General features: G+C 38.3%; 1 protein-coding gene across 3 annotated transcripts in view; it reads right to left on the bottom strand.

Moving 5' to 3' along the window:
- The window catches only part of ABLIM2 (actin binding LIM protein family member 2), a 235014-nt gene that overhangs the window by 13824 nt on the left and 193326 nt on the right, over window positions 1-27864 (bottom strand). The window contains exons 18-20 of one of the 3 annotated variants that reach the window (XM_074229842.1): window positions 23156-23210; window positions 21430-21437; window positions 21120-21200 (exon numbers count right to left, since the gene is read on the bottom strand). In XM_074229842.1, coding sequence (XP_074085943.1) covers window positions 21120-21200; window positions 21430-21437; window positions 23156-23210 — 144 coding nt within the window. Of the gene's footprint in view, window positions 1-21119; window positions 21201-21276; window positions 21438-23155; window positions 23211-27864 lie in introns of those variants that run through there. The other 2 variants (XM_074229840.1, XM_074229841.1) reach the window with 2 other exon arrangements.

Here is a 27864-nt window from a genome sequence, read left to right on the forward strand (position 1 = left end):
CAACCCAAATTTTTTCAAGGTGATCCTTCTTCCTTCCTTCCTTCATTCTTCCTTTCTCCCCCTCTCCCTCCCTCTCTTTAGCTCTCTAGGCAGGGTTATTTAACTGGTGAGTTGGAGGAATGCTGTCAATAGAGATTGCTCAGAAAGCCCAAAGCAGCCATCTGAATAATTCCATCACATTCTTAGAGAAGCCCAGTCCAGCCTGGTCCAGAGGAAACCAATCAGCCTCTCTCAGCAAGGAAGTGGGATCAAAGGAGAGAGCCACTTAGCAAGGTCTTTCCCTCCTAGGGTTTGCCTTTTGGCTTCCATGAGGTTTTGTGCTATTGCAGGCAGGGCTTCAGGTCTCTCAGTGTGACCTTTCCCAATGCTAAATCCCCTCCTAGAGACCTCTGCCAATTCTGCAGAAAAGGCAGGAGAACAAAGGAAGACAACCAAGTGTTGGGATGTTGGATTCTGCTGAGAAGGTGGAGCAACATGAAATATGTTCCTTTGTTTAGTTGGGAGTGGAGTGGAAAACTAGGAGATGGGATGGGAAAGAGTGGGAGTTGAGGCCACTGGATTTCTAATGCTAGCTCTTCTACTAAGACGCTAGCTTTAAGGAAGGCCATCTCCCAATATCTCCCTGGTTTTGTTTCATCTTCAGTAACATGAAGGGATTGGATTACTTTTTTTTAGTTTTTTTTCCAAGGCAAATGGGGTTAAGTGGCTTGCCCAAGGCCACATGGGTAGGTGATTATTAAGTGTCTGAAGCTGGATTTGAACTCAGGTCCTCCTGACTCCAAGGGCCAGTGCTCTATTCACTGTGCTACATAGCTGCCCCTTAAAACCTCATTTTTTTAAGGCAATGGGGTTAAGTGATTTGCCCAAGGCCACACAGCTAGGCAATTATTAAAGTGTCTGAGGCCGGATTTGAACTCAGATACTCCTGACTCCAGGGCCATTGCTCTATCCACTGTGCCACCTAGATTTCCCTTAAGTGATTTCTAAAGTCCAAATCCTATGATCCCATCAATCAATCAATTAATCAATACATTTCTTAAGTACTTATTATCTGCTATATGGGAATACAAATAGATCAAAACAATATCTCCTAAAGGAACTTAAATTTCAACCCCTCTAACTGCTCATATTTTATATTCTAAAGTCCCTTTCATTTCTGATGTAATATCCTATGTTCTAAATCAGATTTGAATTCACAAAGATTCCACAGTATATTCACTAATTCACTAAAGAACTATGTAGTCCTTGAAAATTTCCAAAGAGCTTTGTAGCTATTATATCATTTATCCTAACCACCTTGAGAAGTAGGGAGTGTTATGAATTATGAAGTAACTGAGGCAGAGAGTGACTTGCCCAGGGTCACACAGGCTTAAGTCTTCCCAACTCCATGTCAGTGTTCTATCCACTGTGCAGCTCAGATAGCATCCCTAAGGCAAAGGTATTTGAGATTCACAATCCACAAAGAGGTTCAAAGCATTTTAAGAACTTCAATGAGAAAAAAAATTACATCTACATTTCATTATATTATGCATTTGAGAACATTATTCTAAGAAGGAGTCCATAGGTTTTACCAGATTATCAAAAAGAGTACATGACCTAAAGAAAGGAGGTGGTCTGTTTAACAATTCTTAGACTAAGATGTCTCTAAGATGTGATGTCATTATGGCTCATCCTATACACAGCAGTGGGGGGGGGGGGGGGAAGGTGAATAAAGAATGTACAATGCCCGGACTCTAATTCATTATTGCAAAGTCTCATGAATGAGTTAATCTATCATCTTATCTAACTATCTATCCATCTATCTATCATACTACCAAACTATATATCATAAACAGGAGCAACAGATGCTACAGATGGAAAATGAGATTGGTCCTGAATTGAAAAGGAAAAGATTGACCTGAATTGCACCTGAACACTTGCATAATCAATTCAGTTCAAATATAATGCAATGCAACTGCAGACAGACTTCCAACCAAGAGAGACAAGGATGCTGATTTTGTCTAACACTTATTAACTATGAGCATAGGAAACTATTTAAATTTGAAGAGACTCAATTTCCCTATCAGTAATACTGTATAATAGAATCAAGGCCAGAAGAAGTTATGTGGGCCATGTGAAGCTATCTGTATTTACTTTTCTTACTATAGCATCTTAATTTCTATTTGGATGAAGGCCTCCACTATCAATCCCAGCTGGGTGTAATGCTTGGATTCAATAGAGACCAGAATGTTTTAATGGGATTAACTACAGAAGAAAACATCTCCAGTGTAACAAATCTGAGACCCCAAAGTTAACATGTTCTAAAGGTTCAAATATTCTCTCCCAAATCATTTAATATCCTGTTCCTCTTTCACCTTTCACATAAGAAGAGTGTTTGAGCAGCTTCATCTCCCTTTGCCATCAGTAATTTCCCTCTAAGTCTAGGTAAAACCCTTTATTCCTTTTATTCTTTATAATTTCCACCAGGAAATTGCCCATCTGCGAAAGTTAATTAAACTTCTCTTCTCACTTTGCTTCTTGATTTATTGGTCTCCAGGCAAGGGGACTAAGATGGATACCAGGCCCTCAGGGTTGAGGAATTCCCCAATAGTAACAGTCTGTGGAATTACCTCAATGGGAACCCAACACATTAAGGAGGTGGGGATGGGAATGAGGACAGGGACAGGGGATAGGAGACACGTAATTCTAGCAGAAAGAATTCTTTGTGGAAAATGCTAACTTTGCCTTTAAGAAACAAAGGATTATTTTTCTGAATCTTGTTTGCTGCCACAGGATGGTTCAGACATCCTGGAAGGGGAGGAAGATTCCCATGCTTTGCGGAGGTCTTTAGCATAACTGATATGGCCCCAAAGTCCTGAGCAGGAGGTGACACTTCTCCTGACCTAATGGGATTTCTGATAACACCTCTCTGCCCCTAACAAAAGTGACATGAAATAACATCCAGAGTTGTGGGACACTTCCCTGGTGGATTATCAGTTCTGATCCTGCCTTACTCTTTGTTTCAATTCTATAAAAATTCTTCTCTCTCTCTCTCTCTCTCTCTCTCTCTCTCTCTCTCTCTCTGCAAGGCAAATGGAGTTAAGTGACTTGCCCAGGGTCGAACAGCTAGGTAATTGTTAAGTGTCTGAGTCTAGAATTCAACTCAGGTACTCCTGACTCCAGGGCCAGTGCTCTATCCACTGTACAACCTAGCCACCCCTATAAAAATGCTTCTTCAGAATTTCACTTTGGATCCTATTCCTAACCAGGCCCCATATATGCATAACTGAAAACCTAGACAACTAGGTTTTACTTAAATCTGTTTGTTCTTTTTTAAGACCAAACTCTGGAGGCTAACACATGAGCCTAATTCCATTTTGTCTTTATTAAGGCCAAACTCTTAAAGGTTGTCAGGAGATAAAAGGGTGCAGCCATAGCGTGTAACTTGGGTTAGCTAGGTGGTTCAGTGGATAGAGCTGGAGTTAGGAAGGAAAAGTCATCTTCCTAGGTCTCAAATACCCACTAGTCAAGTCACTCAATCCTCAGTTCCTCATCTGTAATAAGCTGGTTAAGGAAATAGTAAATCACTCTACTTTCTTTGCAAAGAAAACTCCAACTACAGTCACCATAATACAGATGACTTTGAACTGGGAAAAATCAGCAGCATCTTCATGAAATGATAGTACTTTAACTGGGACTTGATAGAAGAAAAGAATTTTGATAGGCCTAAATGAGAATTGAAAGCAATTCAAAGCTTAGGAGACAGGATGTATGAATGCCCCAAAATTAGGGATCCAGGAATGTGCAAAGAGGAATGTGAACTAAAGCTTGAAAGTCAGGCTAAATACAGTTTGTGAAGGACCTTAAATGCCAGTCTAAGGAGACTGAATTATATCCTATAGACCAGAGATGTCAATTATAATAGTATTATAATTTAAATGATATGCAGCCCTCAGGGATCCTTATGTAGAGTTCAGTGGTCCATATTTTTATTTAAACTTGATTCTGATGTTCTAGAAGATGCAGCAAAACTGAAGATGTCTGAGCAGGGATATCTCATTCACATGATTAGGTCTGTAAATTATTCTAATTTATTTATTTATTCTAATTCTAATGTTTACTCTGCCAAGTCAAAATAGCAAGCATTTATTAGGCAGCTTCTGTGTGCCATGAGAGTACTGATTTATACTGTGGAATGGGCAAGGGAAGGATTGGAAGGCCTGTGGGAGGTGACTGGCTAGGAAATGATTGCTGACCTTCAGGAGAAAAGAGATTGGGGCAGTGAAAATGTAGGTAAAGCTATTTTGGAGGTGAAATTCCTAGGCTTGGTAACTGACTGGAAGGTGAGGGGCAGCAGAGTCAAAGATGACCATGAAGGTTCCAGGCTGGGGAACTGGAAAGAAAATGGTTTCACACTCTTCTTTTTAATTAAGATTAGGAACATTTTTTTTGAGGGAGTAAATAATAAGTTGGAGATTTGGTTGAGGGCAATTTGAGAACTAGCTGGGGAGATAGTAAAATGGATACTATTGTTATTCTCATTTTATAGATTGAGGAAATTGAGAAAGTGAGAGTTTAAAGTATCTTGCCTAGAGCCCTGTAGCTAATAAATATAGGCAGGATTTGAACCCAGGCCTTCTTGACTCCAACTCAATACAACATTCTATGTACTTTGCTGCACTCAGAGATATTAATTAAAGCCAATAGGCTGAATGATATTAGTGTCAGAAGATAAATAGGAGATAAGGGTTAAGAACCAAGCTCCTATTTAGAAAGTAGGAGACCCAATACCTTACTTTTAAAACCTTCCTTTCCTCTCCTTTAAGCTCAGAGAAATTATTCTTCTTCTTGTCTTCTTTGTCATCTTCTTCAGCTTCTTTTTCTTCATCTTCATCTTCTTTGTCTTCATCATCTTCATCTTCTACGCCTTCTTTGTCTTCTTCATTTTCTTCATCTTCATCTTCTTTGTTGTCTTCATCTTTTTTCTTTTTCTTTTTTTTTTTGTCTTGCAATTAAGCCTTGGACATAAAGAGGACTGGAAAATATCCTGAAGGAGTGGGATGGGAGCAGTGGCAGGCAAGCCTAATAAATATATGCACAGGACAGGTTATTTTATTTCCTGGCAGGACATAAATATGATTGATACTGATAAAAGAGTCCTGGTAATAGTATGGGAATTAAGTCAGTGCAAACTCTGTTTTGGAGGCTTACTAGCATCTGTCCCAAAGAAGACTGCCTGCCACAGGGGAAACAGTATAATGAAAACTTCACCAACTATTTCATTGCAAGTCAGAGAATTGTAAGATTTTCAATTTTTAAAAAAAGGTGCATAAGGAACTGGGTGTTTTCAAAGACAGTAGCAAGAGCTTTACATGTCTTAATTATCCCACTTATTTTTTTTAAAAAGAGCGAGATTTTTCTTGTTCTAATTATCTCTTTCCTCAGAAACAACAATGACAAATGCTCTCAATTCTGATTGTTATTAATGTGTGAGCCTGAACAAGTCCAATCACCCATTGAAGCCTTGGATTCCTTATCTGTAAAATAATACAAAAGATATCTACACTTCCTGTTTCACAAGAAGTTATGAGGAAAGTACTTGGTAAACAACAGAGCTAACATTACTGATAACTTGAACATGAATGTCCTTTGTAGTCTTTTCCTATTAGTCCATTGACCTTGAGTTGAAGCATTCTGATGAGGGGGACTCCACTCCTTCCTTAGGTAGTTCTACTTTTGACCACTATAATTATTAAGATGTATTTTCTATACATGGAGTCTTAATTTGCCTATCTGCAATTTCCACTGATACAAGCCTAATCCTTTTTTTCACATGACAGTCATTCAAATATATAAAAAATGACATGTTTTCTGTAAATCTTCTTTCCCTAAACTAAACATCTTCAGTTCCTTTAACCTATCCTCCCACAACAAGAACTCGAGGCCCTTCACTTTCTTGCTGCGCTTCTCTGGATACTCTCTAGTTTGTCAAGATGCTTTGTAAAACATGGTACCCATTTGATATCAGATTCACAAAGGGAATTCTCATCCTGATGCCTTTTTTTTTTAAAAAATGATTGTTTCAGTCTGTGTTAAACACTGACTCCAGTGCTGTTTGAACCTATATTAAATTCTAATCAGGAAATATTTATCAAAAGTAAATAAAAATGCAATAGAACATACAGTGTTAACATGTTATTTTCTAATGGCCTGCTAGGATCCTTGTAAACCATTCCTTTCTATTTAAGTTTAATACCATGGGTTAGAACTTCTGGCTTTGCTGTTTACCTGACTAATAGCTTCATTCATAAAAGAGCACCAATTGGGCTCACAGAATCTTTAGAGTTGGAAGGAACATCAAAGGAAGGAAGGAAGGAAGGAAGGAAGGAAGGAAGGAAGGAAGGAAGGATGGAAACAACCATGTATTAAGTGTTGGTTACATGGTAGGAATTATGCTAAGCACTTTTAAAAATTTTATTTTTATTTGATCCTTACAATCTTGGGATGTAAGTGCTATTATTATATCCATTTTACACTTGAATCTGAGGCTGACAGAGGTTTAGTGACTTGTCAAGGGTCATTCAGCTAGTAAATATCTAAGACCACATTGGAATTCAGGTCTGCCCCTCACCTGACCAAATTGTACTCTGTGCTATCTGGCTGTCTCAGGGCAAGGTACCTATATATAGGGTCAAAAGGTATCTAGTTCAACTAAGCCAATGCCAAAATCTTCTCTATAATATTCCCAATAATTGTTCATTGTACCTTTTCTTAAACACTTTTAGTGATGCCTCATGATGTAATCCATCCCCCTTCAGGATGGACAATTCAGGACAGCTCTAATTGTCCTGAAATTTTCCTTTATATTGGGTCAAAATTGATCTCATTAGACTCTCCATTCAATTCTTCTAATTCTGATTCTGGGAATGAGTAGAACCAGTTTAATCTCATTTTCTCAGAGTGACCCTTGAGGCATTAGAAAATCATGACCCTTTCCATATGGTTTCTTTTTTCTTGGCTAAGTATCCTTAGTTCTTTTAATTATTTCCCATATTACAAAGTTCCCATATTTTATACCATTCTAGTCCTAGCTTCCTTTTGTCCCCTCTACTTGCTGCCACCATGTTTCAAAGCTATAACAAATATAACAGAGCAGGTTAAACAGAAGAAGACAGTCCTCTATGGACTGTGCATTTGTGAATGAGGTCATAAGTTGCAGTTATCAAATTCTGACAGTGGCTCCTACTCAAAAAGCCTTTTGGGGACCCTTGATAGACAGAGAATGGGGAGGGTATAGATTACATGTCAGATTTTTAATCCCAGGGCACTGAGGGTGTCACTAACTTATAAACATTACTATAAAGAGATAACACTTCTGAAAGCTAGGAAACCAGATTTGTGGGAAAACAAAATTCTTGTTACTAAGAGATAAACACTTCTCAAATAAAAACTTCCCATGCAGCAATACAAACAATGAGGTAAGGAGGCCAATGTTGCATGCCCTTGTTGATGGGGTGGGAAGGAGCAAAGACAGAGGTTTTTGTCATCTATTGTTTCTTACAGTAAGTAGATATTTGAATAATTTACTCTTAAAAGACCATTTTCCCAGGCTGCTAGGTGGTACAGTGGCTACAGCATCAACCATTTACTAGTTACGTGATCCTGGGCAAGTCACTTAAACCCAATTGCCTCCACAACAACAACAAAAAGATCATCCTTCACTAAGGCATAAAGTTTCCTTCCTCTGGTCTTCAGTTTCCTCTTCTGTAAAACTGGAGAGGAGTTTGATCTCTGTCAGGGGTTCTTAAAGCTGGTTAACATGAACTTGCTTTAATTCTTTAAATTGGATTTCAATATATTGTTTTCTTTTGCAATCTTAAGTAGTTTATTTTATTCATTTATAAAGATAACTCTGAGAAGTCCCTACTCTATACCAGATTGCAAAAAAAGGTCCATTACACAGAATAGATTTTATTTTGTTTTGGGTTTTATTTATTTATTTATTTTTAGTTTTTTTTTTTTCAAGGCAAATGGGGTTAAGTGGCTTGCTCAAGGCCACATGGCTAGGTAATTATTAAGTGTCTGAGACCAGATTTGAACCCAGGTACTCCTGACTCCAGGGCCGGTGCTTTATCCACTGCGCCACCTAGCCGCCCCTCACAGAATAGATATTAAAAAATCCAAATCAATCCTGACTTAGATGATGTCTTACAATACTGATCTCCCTAAGTTCTAAGTACTTAGAAACCATCCAGCTCTGATTTGTATATTAAAGAAATTAAGCATAGCACAACATCCCATTTTGAATCTAAATCAAAATTTGATACCCTGAGACAGCATTTTTGACTTGGACAATCACTACTTAACTTCACTACGGATTTATTATTAGGGACCCCAAGGTGGCTCCTTTTTTCCAGAATTCATTCAAGTCTCTCCAGTGAATTATTGCTTTAAGTCACCCAAGTGAAGTGAAAGCCAGATCCTGGCTTTGTGCTCAAGGAACTATTACCTAATCATGCCCAACTCTTCTGGGTTCTCTGGCTTTAAACCAAGAAAGATCAGATAAGAAAGGCTTGACTCATTCCTCTCTTTTGGGTAACCATGGCCTTTCCCCATTGTTCTCCTCCTCTTACTCATCCCTCATGGCCCCCCCTTTCAATGACACCTGGGCTGCTTCCTGGACTCCTCCACACCCTAAGGGAATTCAAATGATTATGATATGTAGAGCTGGGAGGGATGTTAGGAATGGTGGTATCTAATCCAATTGACTCAGGGACTCTCCTAGGGAGAGGAAGTGGTTTATTTTCTCTTTCTTCTAGTCAAACTGTCCCCTTTTGCTGTCTAGACTCTATGACTGTGCCTGTGAATTCGGGGTTCTGCCCAAGTTTGGGGGCATCCCCTGCTCTTCTCCCCATGGAGTCCCTGGTTTCCTGATTCTAGACCACTTCAACACCTTCTTGTCCTGGGTGTCAGAAAGATCTGAGTTCTATGGACTTAGTAGCTGTGTGACCCTGGGTAAATCACTTCACCTCCATTTACTTCCCTCAACTGTAAAATGGGAATAATAATAGTACCCACCTCTCAGGGTGCTGGTGAGGATTAAATGAGATATTTGTAAATCATAACAGAGTGTCTGGTGCATAGTAGATAATATTTAACTGCTCATTCCCTCCCCTTCTCTTTGGGCAAACAGTCTCCCTGGCTATAGACTGCATAAAATTACTGACAGTTCCCACAAAGAGAAATCCAACTCTTCCAGAGTAAGTCAGTCTAAGTTTTCCAAAAAAAGAATTTAAATTGCAGTTCTCCCCTATCACCACCAGGTCTCAGATGTTAAAGGGAAGCTGTGAGAGGTGAATAAGAGGAAGAAAACTATGGGAAAAGGTCATGGCTATCCAGAAGAGAGGAGCTAGAGGCATTTTCTAATTTCTCACATTTTTTAATCGAACTATTCTGATGAGTATTAACAAAGGGGGCATTGTTTAACTTTGGGGTCTTTCAGAGAATGATTAATAGTCCTCCTTGGGTACATTCCAAAATATATATGTGTATGTGTATGTGTGTATGTATTTTCTAATATATAGACATATACAGTGACATATATGAACACATATATACATATACACAGTACATGCATACACATTCATATACACATACACAATATACATAAACATTGTATGTATGTGTGTATGTGTGTGTGTGTGTGTGTGTGTGTGTGTGTGTGTATCTATATTGGTTGGTTCTTGTCCTTTGTTATCAAAGAAGACCAAAATGACATCTTTATGTTTGAGACAAATCACAGTGTGTCTGTGACTGATCAGACAAATTTGAGTTTGGAATATTCTTCCACATGTCAGGCACAAATAGTCCATGTGAACACTTGGGGTGGGTACTCTAAACTTAAGAATGTCATGTTTCCTTTGAGCTGCTTCAATTCTGACTTCCTCATAGAGCGTAGAACCCTCACAGCACGCCATGCTGGGCGATCCTGTGCCATTGACTCCCATGCTGTACAATCAATTCTAAAGTTCTTCAATGAGACCTTCAGGGTGTCTTGGTATTGCTTCTTCTGATCCCCTTGAGAGCACTTGCTCTGTGTGAGTTCTCCATAAACTAGTCTTTTTGGTAAGCATACTTCTGACCTTCTAACAATGTGCCCAGCCCATCTTAGTAATGTTTGAATGCTAGGCAGTTTAGCTCCAGAAAGGACCTGAGTGTCTGGTATCTTCTCCTGCCAGGTGATTTTCAGATTCTTCCTAAGATAATTTAAATGAATGTGATTCAGTTTCCTGATATTGTGCTGGTACACCATCCAGGTTTCACAAGTATACAACAATGAGATCAGTACAGCTGCTCTCTAGACCCTCAGTTTTGAGTCAGCCTCATACCTCTTCTCTCCCACATACTGAGCTTACTCTGGTAAATAAGGAGGTCAACCTCATTGTCAATGTGTACCTCCCTAGAAAGGATACTGCCAAGGTAAGTGAACTTTTCCATAGTACTCAAAACTCTATTTGCTGTAATCAATGGTTCCATATATGGATGAGATGCTGCTGGCTGATGAAGCACCTGAGTTTTCTTGGTGTTGTTAGGTCAAAATGAGCACAAGCAGCAGAGAATGGATCCATATTTTATTGCATCTCAGCTTCAGAGGCTGCAATGAGTGTACAGTTATCTGCAAACAGAAGATCATGCACCAACACTCACTTCACTTTAGTCTTGCTTGTAGCCTTTTCAAGTTGAAGAATTTACTATCAGTACAATAGCTGATCTTAATGTTGTTTTCATCCTCAGCAAAGGTATTTGATATCTTGGCTGAGAACATCATGCTAAAAAGCATGGGAGCAAGGACCCATCCTTGTTTCACTCCATTGGTGACTAGGAAATCTCTAGAGTATGGTCCACTATCCAGAACCTGGGCAAGTATGCTGTCATGACACTGACATACAATACTGATGAACTTCTCTGGGCAACTACATTTTCACATAATTTTCCATATGCTCTCTTGACTGATGGTATCAAAGGTCTTGGTCAGACCTACAAACATTGTATATAGACCTCTATTCTATTCTTGGCATTTTTACTGGAGTTGTTGGCACCATATTTTCTGTTCCTTGACTCTTTCTGAAGTCACACTGGACCCTCAGAAAGGTAGCCATCTTGCAAGTGAAGGACTCTGACAAGAATCTTACTAGAAATGATTAAAAGAGAAACACCCTTGTATTATCACAGGATAATCTATTCCTTTTACCTTTATAGATATGGATGATGGAGGCATACTTGAATTCTTGGGGAATAAACTCTTCATGCCATATATCCAGGAAAAATTCAGTCCACTTATGAGTCAGCAATAGACCCCCACCCCCGGCCTTGTAGATCTCAACTGGGATAGAATCAGTACCATTTGCTTTGCCACATGAAAGAAACCTAATGGCATTCAAAATCTCTTCTTCATTTGGAACTTCAGCTAGGGACCGATTGACTTCAATTGGGGTAAAGGGTCAGTGACTGCTGCATTAATTGATGATGATCTGTTAAGAACACTATGGAAGTGTTCAGACCATCTTTCTAGCATCATGTCCCTTATTGTTAATCAATGTGGCTCCATTAGCACTGAGTAGTTGAGATGTACCATAGGACTTTGGCCCATAGATAGCCTTCAGGGCATCATAAAAACACTTTGGTTTGTTATTATCTGCATAAAACTGAATTTCATTTGCCTTCTTACTGAGCCAAGAGTTTTCCATCTTTTTCTCTAAGCTTCCCTTGTAGCTTACTTTTGAGGGAATTAAATGCTTCCTTATTAAAAATGAATGAACTATTCTGCTGACAAACCCTGTGGAATTCTCTTTTTCATTTAGCAGCTTATGTATTTCCCTCATCATTTTCATCAAACCAGACTTGATTGTGAGTGTTTTGCCCAGATGAGCAAATGCAGTGCTGTATACTGAAAGTCTTTGAAAGCTGCCCACTCTTTTTCTACTCCACTGTTGTCAACTGTTTGTTGGTTCAGTTTAATGTCCAAGTTAGCAACAAATTTTCCCTACTCAGAGAGACACTCTAATCTCTTGACATTAATTCTTCTAGTAGTCATTTTGCCTTGGGGTTGCTGCTTCAGTTGAATGTGAACATTTAGCTTAGAGAGGATGAGTCTGTGATCAGTCCAGCACTCTGTACCACACATTACCTTTGTCACTCTCCCATTCTGTCTATCTCTTCTCCTTACAATCACATAGTCTATTAGATGACAATGTTTACTACAAGGGTGCATCCAGGAAGTTTTATTGTGTTTAGGTACATGGAAGACAGTGTTTGAGATGAGAAGGTCATGAGATGCACAAGTCTTCAGTAGTAGGTGACCATTGCTGTTGCTGTTTCCAATTCCATTCCTAGCAAGGATTCCCTGCCATGTCTGGTAATCTGAGCCTACTCTATCATTAAAGTCATCTAGAATTATAAGCTTGTCCTCTTTTGGTACCCTGATGATAATGGTCTCCAGTTTTTTATAAAATTTTCCTTTGGCTTCATCAGGGTTTGTCATGATGGGAGCCTAGGCAGGATGATGGAGGTATGTTTTTCTGCAAGTAGAAATCTCACTGTCATGAGTTTGCCATTACTCCTTTTGGTAGGTATTTAAGCTTGTTGACTAATTAGTTTTGATTGTGAAACCCACCTCAGCTTCACAGTGCTTCCCCTTGCTACGGGCCCCTCCAGAAAAATGGGTATCCAGCTCCAACTTCGCTAAGCTGGTCATCATTGACCAGCCTTGTTTCACCCAGGGCTGCTATTTGGATGTTATACCTGTTAAGTTCTCTTGCAGTAAGAGCTGTTCTTCTTTCAGGTCTATTGGATCTTGTGTTGTCTATGAGTGTGTGTACATTCCATGCTTCGATGATGAGTAGAATCTTCTTTGAAAAAATTTTTGTAGATTTTTTTTGTGTGTCTCAGATCACGCTGTGGATCCCTGCCTGCTGTGGAAATCATGCCAGAGTTGGGTAAGCAACTTTTAGAACACATTTTCTAGCCCCTTCCTCATATCAGGAAGTAAGCAGGTATGATTCTTAAAAGGGTTTCTCAGACCCCAAGGGGGTCTATTGCTTCCAGTGAGGAAACTACCTTTTGGCCTGGGTTGCCTGTGTGCAGAGTTGTGACTACAGCTCCCAGTGTATCTGCACCTTCTGCTTTGTCACTTGCCTATTGCTACAAGACTTTGAGATAGGAATAGTAAAGTAGTATGGGTGAAGTTTTTGATTCAGGCATAAATTGTATTTAAGTGAAGCAGAATTGCACGAAGTCATTCACTCTCTCTTCCAAAGTCATCATGATCCTTTGTCAAGACAGGATCTAGTTGCAGTGGATGACCTTGGTGTCTTCAATGTCTAACCAAGCTCTAAGTGTTCCGCAGCACCTGCTTCAGCTGCCTCACAGTTGTTGGAACAAAGTGTTCTCATTTGCCCATTCTGGTAGTGGAAGCCTACACATGTTTGGGTAGACACCCTCCACAGATGAGTTTGAGACTGCTTAGTTACCCTCAACATGGTTTAATCTGCCTGTCAAAATGGTTTACCAGGGTGTGGCTGCTGTGCATGCTACAGCTTCTTGGAATAACAAGTGAGAATTAGGTGGCTCAGGTGAACATCAAAGATGGAAAGCAGTCCTGAAAAAGGTTCAGCAGCTCTCACATCATGTGTATATATATATATATGTATGTATGCATATATATACACATATAAAATCTATATCTCTATGTACATATATATATATATATATATATGTATATATGTATATATAGCACCAACCCTGGAGTCAGGAGGACCTGAGTTCAAATCTGTCCTTAGGCACTTGATGCTTACTTGCTGTGTGATCTTGGATAAGTCACCTAACCCTGCTTGTCATGGTATTACCTCCCTGATGCCATGGTCTTCTTTAAGAACTTAACCACAGGCCCTTAACCTTCCTGGGACTCAGTTCTATCATGTGTGAGACAATTCTTCTTCTGCAGTCACTCCCTCATAGGCATGACTACAAAATCCTTGGAGGTTAGGGAGGGTGAGTGGTTTATCCAACATTTCTATAGAATGTATGTAAAATGGGGGAAATCATACCCATGCAACCCACCTCACCTAGTTATTGTGCGGAATGTGTTATAGGAATAGGCACTTTCGCCATCATTACAAAAAGAGGCAGCAAGGGGGTAGTGGAAAGAATTCTGAATTCAATCAAGCCTGTTCTTGACCTTAAGGCTGACCATGTTTCAAGCCATGTGATCATGTTCTAGACTGGGACTGGCTTGGTTATTTTTTTTAGGTTAAATTAAGTGGCTTGCCCAAGGCCACACAGCTAGGTAATTATTAAGTGTCTGAGGCCAGATTTGAACTCAGGTCCTCTTGACTCCAGGGCCAGTGCTCTATCCACTGTGCAACCTAGCTGCCCCTCTGGCTTGGTTACTGATAAAGAAGTTACAGTTGTATTCTATTGCCTCTAGGATACAACATTTTTTATAGAATTTGGCATTCAAGATCTTTCACAATCTGTCTTGAGTTCTTTCTTTCCCAGCTTATTGCACATTACTATCTTTTATGTACCTAATATAAGTTCAGTATTTGGAAGTGATACCTGTTGAGTTCTCTTTCACTACCTAGTAGTCATTTTGCCTTGGGGTTGCTGCTTCAGCTGAATGTGAATATTTAACTTGGAGAGGATGAGTCTGTGATCAGTCCAGCACTTAGTACAATACTCTCACATCCTGTCTATCTCTTCTCCTTACAATCACATAGCTGACACTACCTATCCCTAGAATATCCTTATTCTACCTCTATCATTGAATCTTAAAATCTCTATATGTAAAATAAGAATAATAATACTGGCATATAAACTCATCATTTGGGGAAGAAAATGCTTGATAAACTATAAAGTACTATTGAAGATTCTATAGTGCTATAAGAAATAATAAAGTATGGTATTATTTTAGTATTAATGTAAGCTTTAAATCGCTGGCATTTATTAGACTGTCAGTTCATTTATTGATTCTACTTTAAGAAATGGTCACCTGATTTGCTAGTCTGTTTGTGATCTTCTGATATGGATTTAGTTGGAAAGGACCTTAAAGGTCAGTTAGCCCTACTCCCCCATTTTGCAGATCACAAGACTGAGACCCACAGAGGAGGGAATTGCTCAGGGTTATATAACCTAGAACTCTCTCCCTCTTCCATTGAGATCACTGATCTCCTTGGATTCCTTTAAGTTCCAGTTAAAAGATAGGAAGATGGGGGCTAAGTGGTACAGGGGATAAAACAAAGGTCCTGGAGTTAGAGGGATCTGAGTTCAAATGTGACCTCGGACATTAACCAACTGTGTGACTTTATCCCAATTACCTTAAAAAAGAGGAAGACAAGTTGCAAAAGCCTTTAAAAGCCAAATGGAGGATTTTAAATTTGCTCCTAGAGGTAATAGGGAATCATTGGAGTTTATTGGACTTATAGGGCAGAGATACACACAATCAGACCTGTGCTTTCAGAAAATCTCTTTTTCAGTCCAGTGAAAGATGGTCAAGAGTAATAAAAGATTTGGAACTATTGCAATTGTTTAGGTATGAGGCAATGAGGGACTGATCTAGGGTTATAGTTGTATAAGTGTATGGAGTAAAGGAAGAAATGATGTTGTTAATAATAATGATAATGGGGGCAGCTAGGTGGCGTAGTAGGTAAAGCACTGGCCTTGGAGTCAGGAGTACCTGGGTTCAAATCTGGGCTCAGAAACTTAATAATTACCTAGCTGTGTGGCCTTGGGCAAGCCACTTAACCCCATTTGCCTTGCAAAAACCTAAAAAAAAAATAATAAAGATAATAATAATAATCACTAGAATTTATATATAGCACTTACTATGGACCAGGGACTATACTAAGCACTTTATAATTATTATCTCATTTGATCCCTGGGAGGTTGATACTGTTAGTATCCTCATTTTACAGTTGAGGAAATTGAGGCAAACAGGGGTTATATCCATGACACACAGTTAGTAGGCTTCTCTGGATAAATCTGAACTCAGGTCTTTCTGACTCTAGGACCAGGGCTCTATCTACTGTGCCTCCAGCAACAAGAAAATGTAAGGGGCAGTTACCTTGTACAGAGGATAGAGCACTGATCCTAGAGTCAGGAGGACCAGAAGTTCAAATCTGGCCTTAAATGCTTATCAGCTTTATGGCTCTTGGCAAGTCACAACCACAACTGCTTTGGGAAAGAAAGGAATGAAGGAAGGAAGAGGGAGGGAGGAAGGGAAAGAGGGAAGGAAGGAAGGAAGGAAGGAAGGAAGGAAGGAAGGAAGGAAGGAAGGAAGGAAGGAAGGAAGGAAGGAAGGAAGGAAGGAAGGAAGGAAGGAAGGAAGGAAGGAAAGAAGAAAAACAATGTGGGATGACTGGGATTGAGGAGTTGAAGATGGCCCTATGCCTAGGGAAGTTTGGAAGAGCTCTATTTTGGACATTTTGAATTTGAGATGTCTAAAAGACAGTGAGACTGTAGTTTGAGAGAGAGAGAGAGAGAGAGAGAGAGAGAGAGAGAGAGAGAGAGAGAGAGAGAGAGAGAAACTAGACTGGATATATAGATCCAGAAACAACTACATAGAAAAAAACTGAACTCATGGATGCTGATGAGATTATGCAAAGATAATCTACTCTGAAGCCTGCTTCACTTTAGAGATAATAAGGACATGTGATATTTATAAAGACCTTTCAGGTGTTAAAGCACATTCCTGTTCCCCTCAGATCCCCCTAAAACTCTGGTCGATACTAAGGGTATGATTATCCCCATCTTACAGAGTGGAAAACTGGTTCAGATTGAAGAAGTGAAATGATTTGTCCAAGGTCTCAATCAGAGGCAGAAGTGGGATCCCACAGCTAATTTCTTTGTACTCCATAAGAGCTCATTCTAACCATCCTGTTGAGCTTAGGAAAACATTGCTTAACAACAGACAAGTAGCTCAAGTTGCTTCTTTTTGCCAGTGTAATACAAATTCCTCAATTCAGCATTCAAGACCCTTCATGATCTGTCTACTGCTCTCTCTCTTCCCAGCTTCTCCCATATCCCTCCCCCTTAGTGCCCTTCTGTGTTCCACTGATACTGGCCTTCTTGTTCCCCAATTTTCCACTTTAGTACAAGCTGTCCTTAAACTGGAGACACTCTCCCATCCCACTTCTGCCTCTCAGAATTCCCAGCTTCCAGGAAGCCTTGGGTCAAGTACCACCTGCTCTAGGAAGGGAAAAGAATAAGCATTTTATTAAGCATCTAACAACTTCATATCCTGCCTCAGGTACTTACTGTAAGTCAGACCAATCTCACCTAACTCATTTAACCTCTGTAAGCTCAGTGTTTTGATTACCAGAGAGAAACACCTACCTCCTAGGGCTATCCTGAGGATCAAATGAAATCATGTATAATCATAATCATAATGAAAGTTCAGACTAGGTGCTAAACCCTAGGTGCTTTACAAACATTATCTCATTAGATCTTGACAGCAACCCTGCAAAGTATTATTCCCATTTTGAGGTTGATTAAATTGAGGCACAGAAAGGGTAGGTGATTTGCCGAAGATCGCACATTTGAACTCGTCTTCCTGATTCACAGGCTCCACTATACCACCAAAAATACTACATAATAATTCTTTCTTCTTCTTCATTATTGTTATTATTGAGATATGGCTTATATTTGGATTATTATAGCATAATTATAATTCTATCAAACCCTTGAAAATTGCCATATATCTTAAAGGATTTGTGATATTTTTAAATACTGAAGTGAATTTTAAAAAATGAAACAAATAGTTTTTTTTAAACCTCTTCATTGCTTAGGGGAACAACAAGAAAAAAAATAATTAGGTCTTCTCCTGATTATACAGCTTCATTCCCCAGAAGACAGAGCACTAGAGGGTATTGGTTTTTTGTTATGTTTCTGTGCTATCTTCAGAAAGTCTGTTCTTCTGGGCAAATGTGATTACATTTAAAATACCAGGGTTTATAGTCTGAATAACAAAAGCTCCTTTTAATTAAAAAAGAATCACAAAGATATCCCTCTGGGTACTTCCAGGAAGAATTTATCTCTTCCCACAAAAGCAACCAGGCTTTACCAATGGAAATGTACAGTAATATAATGATAATGCTTTTAATACAGAATTCTGTTTTGGAATGGGAGGTTAAGAGGTGGAAGTTGCCTTCATTTCTTTGTGGCTTATGTTGGGTGGGTTGTCTTACATATGGGGCCCTAATACAGAGATTTTTCCATGAAAAACATACAACATAACAAGAAGGGAAAATCCATTAGGTTGGAACAGGAAACCCAGATTCTAGCACTTGTTTTGCTACTAAACTGGACTTTTAATCTTTTTTTTAAGGTCCCTGAGTCTCAGTTTCCTCATCTGGAAAATGAAAATAATAGTTTTTGCATCACAATATCTATGTCTTGGGGTTGATATGAGGAAAGCACTTTATAAATCTTAAAAGTGAACTATTATTATCAAGTGACACAATGAATGTGAAATTGTTTATAAAAGTAAAACAGAACATAAATATGAGACATTATAGTAATCATTATCATTTGAATATATAATTCATATTATCATATGAATTATGTGATCATTATCATTTCCCTTTAATTGACTTCTCAACTCTGCTTGGTCCATAGTTTCACATTCTCCCAGAATCCCAATAGGATAATCTCACCCTTCCTCTTGCCTTCACTCCTGTATTTAATACTTTTCTAGGTTTTGTCAAGTTCCTGTGCAAGTAGAGCTTGGGTTTCTTCTGTATCCTCATCCCTCTTGGTCATTGAGTACTATTAAATGTAGTTATAATCCCTGCCTATTAAGAACTAGATCCAAGTCTGCTCTTTATGCAAAATGTTACAACTAAAAGTTTGACAGAGTATTTAAGAATCAGATCCAGAGTCAAATATTTATTCTAATCATCACTCAGGCTTATAAAGAAGGTATGAGGGGCGGCTAGGTGGCGTAGTGGATAAAGCACTGGCCTTGGAGTCAGGAGTACCTGGGTTCAAATCCGGGCTCAGACACTTAATAATTACCTAGCTGTGTGGCCTTGGGCAAGCCACTTAGCCCCATTTGCCTTGCAAAAACCTAAAAAAAAAAAACCAAAAGAAGGTATGAAGGTGGGATTGGGGAGTTAGGCTAGAGAACTGTAGACTTATTGATGATTGAGGCAAAGGTTAAACAAATCCAATTTGAATCTCAGAACATGCTTCCAATTTAGAAGGTAAATGATAGTTTCAGATTTCCAGCACATTGCCTTGGCAAGACCACTGGATTAGAGGACCCAGGTAGGAATTCAGGCTCTGTGTGCTAACTATGTGAAGATCAGAAGACCCTTCTCCTTTTTTGGCCTTAGTTTCACAATATCTCATAGTTCAAAAGAACCAGAGAGACCATCTCTCATCATTTATCTCACTGGCTTGTGAGGAAAGACACTTTATGCGCCATAAAGCACCAGAGAAATATTTACAGTGATGATAATGTAATATTTAATGTTAGTTATATATTGGGATCTAGAGTTGGAAGAGACCTCAGAAACCTGTCATTTTTCACATGAGAAAACTGAATCCCAGAGGAGGAAAGAAACTTACTTATCATCATATAGTTATCAAGTCAGAGAACTAGATAACCAGGTGGTAAATTCAGTCTTTTTATTTAGAATATGTTGCTCTTTTTACCTTTGTCCAGCCTCCTGATACTTTAATATTTGGACAGAAATTTATCACTAGCTAAGGTCCAAGACAAAATCACTTTTATTTTTTGCAAGGCTTTCCGGAGGCCACACAGCTAGGTAATTATTAAGTGCTACCAGATTTGAACTCAGGTCTTCCTGACTCCAGGGCTGGTGCTCTATCCACTACTCCACCTAGCTGCCCCAATCACTTTTTCTAAAAATCTTTGCTCCCCCCCCAATAATAGCTTTCTTTGATCAATATTTTTAGTTATTAATTAATTTATTTTTGCAAGACAATCAGGGTTAAGTGACTTGCCCAGATTTCAAATGTCTGAGGCTGGATCTGAAACCAGGTCCTCTGACTCCAAGGTTGATGCTCTATTGACTGTGCCATCTAGCTACTGTGATAATTTTTTTTTAATTTGGCAGTATTTCACATCTATAATAATTTTTTTTTTAATTTGGCAGTATTTCACATCTATAAAATTCCGTATCTTTGCAAACTAGTATGGTGATATATGTATTCAAATCACTTCTTTTTTTAAAATATCTTCTTTATTCAAAAAAATAACTTTGAAAGAAATTTGAATCACAGTTTTAGGAAACTTTTGGGAAGTACAACTTTTGTAAAAAAATGAAACCAATGAGTCACAAAATTTCAAAATTAAAGGGACCACAAAGGTCATCTTGTTCATTTCTTATCTGAACACAAATCACCTGAATGATATTGCTCACAAGTAATCTTCCAGTGTCTGCTAAAAGTCCAGTAGTAACGGCAATACTATCTATCAAGGGAGTCCAGTGTATTTTAATAGTTCTAATTATTAGAATAGTTTAAATTGAGCCTAAATCTTCCACTTTGCTTCCCTCCCTCCAATGTCTTTCTATTTCTCATGCCCTCCATGGACAGACAAAACAATATATTCTCTTTTCCACATTAACAATCCTTCCAGTACTTGAAATCAGCTACTACTGTTCTTTTCCTTTATTCAATCAAGCATTTTCTTCTCCTACTTAATCATCTTCAGATTTTTTATATCCAATTTGAATGGCACAGTATCTAATCATTTCCTCAACCATCTTGGTTTTCCTCTGGATTCTCCTATGGGTAGAGTCTACTATCCTATAGGTGCAAAATCATCCAGAGTACCAAAGCCTGTCTAAAATGTGGCACCCAGGGCTAAACACAAGACTCCAGATAGGGTTTGATTACAGCAAAGTTCACTGGGATTATCATCTCTCTCATTCTGGTAGCTAATCCTCCATTAATGGAGATTTTGTGACTTCTGCATCATGATACTGTCTCATATTATTTGCTTAAAATGATAACATATGCAGGAAATTCTTCCTAGTTAATTTTCTGATGATGAGAGGGTCATATACAAGAATCATCACTGGGCAGAATGAAGCAAAAAAGAAAATCATTCCTACCTCCAGTCTGGTCCTATCCACATCTTTGGGCAATTTCACTCGAATTCGATTTGTGACAATGAGCATGTCATAGGGATAGACCTGTTGTTAAAAAAAAAGAAAGAAAAGAAAGTCCAACAGATTCACTCAGAGAGCTCTGGCTGTGCTGAGGGAAGTGGGGAAGGGAAAGAGTGGGTGACTCTTAAAATGGCTGAGGGAGTCATACATACTTGCATCCATAATTGACATAGACATTTCATAGAGTAAGAACAAGAAAAAAGGACCCTTTTAATCTGGCCAGGCATGAGACTCCTTCCGGGTTCCCTCTTACCTTGTATTCTGTAAGAAAAAGAGGAGGAGACCATGGAAAATTTTAGAAAATATGTATTTATGTTTTCAAGTGCAATTAATTCTCAAAGGTGGTATTTCCATGAACCCAATCCCATCATGCAGTAAGATGGCTGCATGCACTGGGATCTTCACATTGGGTGGGTTAGCTTTTTCAACAGCACTAGAAATGGGTGTAAATGGTTGGCAATAAGGAATTCTGATTCTTGGTGCTATAAGGCTATGAGATGCCCTAGGGATGCTAAGCAAGAACTCTGAAGAGCACAAGGTATGGTCCAGGGGTCCAAATATCAAGTGAGAGACCAACAACTACAGAGTTTGCATTCGTCTTCTCAAATTGATGGCCTGAATCAGGTAGATAAATCTACCTGATTTATTTTTTATTTTTTTATTATACACTCGGGAAATGGGTATTTTAAAGTATAACTTATGAAGGATGTTGTGAAAATGACAATATTGACTGGTGATAAACATTCACACAGTAAAGAAGTCCTAGAAAGTGTAACTTTGGGAGAGTGAAAAGAATCACTGACTGCAAGTCAGGAGTCCTGGGTTCTAGTCCAGGTTCTGCCACTGACTAACTCATCAAGTGACTTTAGGTAAAGCTTAACTCTCTGTGCCTCAGTTTCCCCTGTAGTCAAGTGAGATACCACATCCAGTATCAATTCCTCAGTCTTTGCTTACAACTGTTCCCTAAACCTAGAATGTCTTCCTATCCTGTCCACCAAGTCTAACTGTGGAAGTCTTCAATATCCTTTAATGCTTCATCTTCTAAGAAGTCTTTGTTCCCTCTTTCAATAAGAAATTATCTTTTCTTCCCCAGGCCTCATAAAGCATTTGGTACTATTATGTTCTTATCCTATTTTATTTTGCTTTATAATTATCTATCAGGTAATTAGTGGATATATGCCATATCCTCCCAGATAGATGGTGAACTCACAGGGACCATGTTTTCTTTATCTTTGAATTTCTTCTAAACAGGGCAGTTCTTTCCACATTGTAGATGCTTAAGGTTCGCACTAGAGTCCTAATGCTAGACTTGGGGCTAAGATTTCATTTCCTAACTCCAACACTTCTCAGCTGTATCCCCTTAGTCAAGTTGCTTAACATCTCTGAATTTCCACCTGTAAAATGGAGATAGTAATAGTGTATAACCTACTTCCTATTTTTGTGTGATCATATTAAAATCATGTATGTAATACTTTAACCATAGTAAGGTACTTAGAAAATGTTTATTATATTTAACTTTAATGTTCTTTTACTGTCTGCAGCCTTGCTTAGAGTTGTGATGGTCAAGGAAAGTTCATCTAGTCAGACACTGCAATCAAGAATCTCACTTGAATTAGATCTGGAATCAACATGGAGTTTAAATGCATGGTGTCAAATGATCATTTTGCTTAGTCTGGGTCACAAGGTTCAGTAGTAATTACAACAATTTTGTTTTTTCTGCCCAGAGTCAGCATTATCCAAGAATGGGAGATAGCAGGGTATCTCAAAAAAAGGGGAGAGATGAAAATTAAACTGATTCTCTATGGCAAGATGCAGGAGACATGAGCCAAGAGTTAGGCATGGAAATCAACTTCTGAATCAATCAGTAAGTGATGGTTGGGTTTTCAAAATGGTGCTTGTGGAAACATGTTACTGAACCCCACTCCCCTAGATAAGAATAAACACTAGGTTAGACCCATTGAAGTCCTAGCTTCATGTACCTCGCATCCCCCAACTGGTATCCTGGTCTGCTTCATATTGGGCCATATTTGCATTCTGGAAAAGAGAGAAAGAGAGAGCAGCAAAGAGAATATTGAATCTGGAAACAGATGATTGGTCCTCTGGGAAAATAGGTCTTTCCTTGAAATACAGTCAAAGCATAAGCCCTAAGGAGAGAATGTAGTCTTGGCATCAGAGTGCACAGCATTACAGATCACAGTCACCAATGAGGAAATTCAGCATGCAGGCATATCCCATATACCACTACCTACCACCAGCACTTCATAGGATCATAGGATCAGAGGTTTAGAGCTGAAAGGGAACAATGAGTCCAACCCTTTCACTTTACAGAAAAGGAAACTGTGGCATGGAGAAGCTAAGTGATTTGCCTAGGGTCACACAGCTAATACATATCTTAAGCAATTTTGAACCCAAGTCTTTAGAACTCCATGCCAGTACCCTATCTGATTTTGTAATAATGTTCTTAAAATGTAACCAAATCCTATTATAATATTTCAACATTTAGTCTACTATAGATCTTAGCACTCCTTCTATCTAGCCCAGACCACCACACATCCTGTTCTATCATGTCTCATTCTTCTATTCAGTTTAGCAGGAATTATTACCTTTGTTTCTCTAGTCTCATATCAACTTTCACAATTCAAACTGGCTATCTAAGAATTTGTTCATCATTTTCACTGTTTTTATGAAATGAGTTATACTATTCCCCCATCTGCTCCCATATAACATTCTCTCTCCCAACCTCATGTTTTGGCAAAACCAATTAGGTGGGAGTTAACTATAATTTGAATTATGTTTCTTCTACAGAAATGTATTGGAAAAGTCTGATTCCAAATCTCCTTAGTCTTGACTTGTACATCAATGATGTTTCCAGTCATCAAATCAATTATTCCCTTCTGTTATAGGGTAGAAATTACTAAATAATTATGTCCCATACTTGTTATAGCCACAAAGGGCTGCTTCAGCATCATCATTTGGCACAAAAGAAACATTCTAGAGGACACTGTGTGGACCTGCCACTCATTTCTGTATAAACATATAGGTGCTCATTTAGAAGTAGATTTGAATTAGACATTCTTTCTTTACCTAAACAGAAGAAAGGTAATAAACAACTATGTTTTCAGTCCAAAGACACTTAGAGCCAGTTTCATCATGAACTCATAAAACTTATTGCAAACTCATTTATGGAAGGATAAATTAAGAAATAGCAAATCACAAAACAGGAATCAGGGAAAAGGAGTTTTGCTCCCTGGTTTTTTCACTATGACCATAGTCAAGTCCCTTTCCCCATTTTCTTCAATAGAATGTAAACACTATGAGGAAAGGAATAGGTTCAACTTTCTTTTTGTAATTTGTAATTTTGTAATATTAGCACAGTGCTTAACATATAGTAAGTGCTTAATGAATGACAGTTTTTTCATTTACAAATGTGAGGAATGGAGGTAGCTTTCTTCTGTGTCTGAAACTCCATGCAAGAAACACAAATTTCTTATCTTTTTGGAATTAAACTTTTGGACAAGATGATTTCAAGAGTTCTTTTCTAGACCTGTGCGGTTTAGTGGAAGGAGTGTAGGATTGAAACCCAGACGATCTATTTAGGTTCAAATTCTGGCTGTGCTATTTCCTATGCAGCTCTGTGTAAGTTACTTTCTATCTCAGGACTTCAGTTTCTCCATCTATAAAATGAGGGGTTTGGACCATATGGCTTCTGAAGTATATTCCTGCTTTAAATATATGCTCCTCTGATTATTTCAGTTGTAAACCTATGATCCTATGATTCTTTCCTATGATTCCTGGCATTGTAGGACATGGCAGTGTAGTAGTTCCTGACCTTCCTAGAGAGAGTAATCCTGCCATCTAGTGTCCTTTATTATAATCTTACAGAGCTATACATTTCTTATAATCCACTAGTACTTGAGAAAACTCAGATGGAATTCAGAAGCAGATCCAAGTGAGATCTTTCCAGGTTCCTACTTTCCCCTTCTTCTGTCTTAAGGGCACCATGGTGACTCCCTGAGTCAGAGTTCTGCCATCTCTGGATGGCACAGACAACCAAATGAAAAGAAAGTCTACTAGATTGGTTTCAAAAGACCTGGGTTTAGATCCTGACTTGGCTATACACTAGGTAGTACTACTGGGCAAATTGTTTCTTTTTGCTAGACCTCAGTTTCTTCATTTGTAAAATGAGAGGAATGACTTAATTCTCCCAGACTCCAATCCTTTTAAGTTGAACTCTGGGATAAAATTAAAAATAAACTTCTGTACAAATAGCCAAATGGATTTTGGCTTGTGTCTCTCTTGCATTTATTGCTAATAGTTGGGTTAAGAACAGCCTAAAAAAGTATGTGACAGTTTAGCAATTGTGACCAATTGGGTGCCAAAGTCCAATTAGGGGGCTTTAAAACCCACCAAGTCAATTTAGATAGCCTGAAACATGTAGTACTAAGTGTATTTATGTGTAATCGTGATTATGTGCCCCTCTTAGTAAATCCTCAATTAAGTGAAATAAAACAATATACATTACTGATCATCTACTGTGTCTCTTTTATGAAATGGCAAAAGAAAATATAAAAATGGATAATATACGATCTAAGTAACCAAAACCTTTGATTACTTGGAATTTTTTATGTTCTAATTTTAGGAGGTAAAAGCAAATGACAAGAAAATGAGGATGTTTATTATCAATGCTCAGAAGTAATGCCTTTCCATTGGATCATAAGATGTAGAATAAAAAGGGAGCCTCAGAAATCATCTATTCCAGTTTCTTCATATTACAGATGAGGAAACTGAGACCAAGAGAGAAGTTATTTACAAAGTTACCATGGAACTTCTCTAGTTCCCAAGTGGTGACTCAAAGTCACCATTCTTTGGGTTAAAAACTTTCTTTGTGGTATTATCTTCCAAGGAAAAGATTCCTGACTGAATAGAAGGAACATAAGACAAAGAAAGAGTAAGGAGAACTGGGTCACTGTTCTAACTAGCTCTGTGTCCTAGGAAAAACACTACACTCTTTTTCAAAAATTCATTCATTCATTCATTCATTCATTTATTTATTTATTTATTCATTTATTCATTCATTTATTTATTTTTGCAAGGCAATTGGGTTAAGTGGTTTGCCCAAGGCCACACAGCTAGGTAATTATTAAGTATCTGAGGCCGGAAAAACACTACACTCTTAAATCTTTATGTCCTTGTTTATGAAATGAGGGATTTGGATTACAGTTGCCTCTAAGGTTCCTCCAGACTCAGTAGTTGTTGAGTTGAAATCCTGGCTCTGAACTTAAGTCACTATGATCTATGATAGCCTCAGTTTCCTTATATATAAAATGAGGGGGTCATGTTACTGCAAGAAACTTCTGTAACTTTTATCACATCAAAAAAGTAGAGATACTTTATTTCCTAACACTTTTGTCTTAGGATCTACTAGGTCCTAATGAACATTCCTATTTGGAAAAGAGCTCCAAATAAAAGGTCAGAGGGATAGACACCACACTGACAGATTTTGGATCCTAAATTCATCTAATAGAAATATTCATAGAGCTTGAAAATGGGTTCTAAATGACTCTAAATATTAACTTTGTATAGTATACGGTAAATTAACATTAATTAACTGAACTCAATTGGATAAACCATAAAATGCTTTTAGTGATCACTGTCTCTCTGAGGGCAGTCCATGTTAAAATCTTCAGGGATATAGATCTGGATGAGATTCCATCCAAGTTACTAGATCTCCCAATTAACTGTAATATAGATCAATGTGCTCCAATTTTAGGAGGAAACAATACATAATAGAAAAACAGCTTTGTATCAGAGATTTAATTGTTTAATAAAAAAAAGTTGCGATCAGTCTGACATGGAGCTCACTGTTTCCTGGAATGGCATCATTGATGCTTTTTTTTTCACTTTGCTAGTTCATCCTTTGTATATCTGTCTGGTGGCTGGTTCATGATGAAAAGAGATCATTTCTATTAAATTTTTGATCACATAGGGACCCAAAGAATAATCAGTGAAAATGTATTTTCCAGACACCTCCTAGGTATAAGGCAATGTTACTACTTGCCAAGTGGTATAGAATTTTGGGAGAATGGTGATTTTGAAAGTCAAGGATGTTGAGGTTGTGCCCCCCCTCTCCCCAAGGAATAGCTTTACAATATGATAAAGAGAGAAAGAAAGATGAGTGCAACAATCTACAAATGTTAGTAGAGATAGAAAGTTCAAATAAAATCTTTCCAAAGTAGTCACAGAATCTGAGTCCAATCTGTACCTTAATAATAATCCTCTTAATGAAATACTCACTGAGTGATTATCTAGACTTTTTTGAAGCTTTTAGTAAAAGGAAACCCACCACTTCTCTTGGAATTCCTTTCCACTTTTGGATAGCTCTAATTTGTTTAGAGCATTTTGTTTTGGAGGTTGTTTCCTTTCCGTCAAACCTGTCTATTTCTCTGAACTTTCAAGTCATGGGTCTCAGATCTGCCCTATGAAACAAAGATTGAATGAAATTCTTCTTTAACAAGATAGCCTGTGTCTTTCCATTTTTCCCCCTCTCTTACCTTCATGAGGTATGGTTGGACTCTAATCCCTTCATAATGGTTACCTTCACACTTTAATTTATCATTGTTCCTAGTGCTTCTGCAAATATGAGAACTTAATGCCATCCTTCGGATGTAGTTAAGACCAATAGCTTCCT

The sequence above is a fragment of the Macrotis lagotis genome, chromosome 3 (genome assembly GCF_037893015.1).
Source record: "Macrotis lagotis isolate mMagLag1 chromosome 3, bilby.v1.9.chrom.fasta, whole genome shotgun sequence".
Lineage (NCBI taxonomy): Eukaryota > Metazoa > Chordata > Mammalia > Peramelemorphia > Peramelidae > Macrotis > Macrotis lagotis.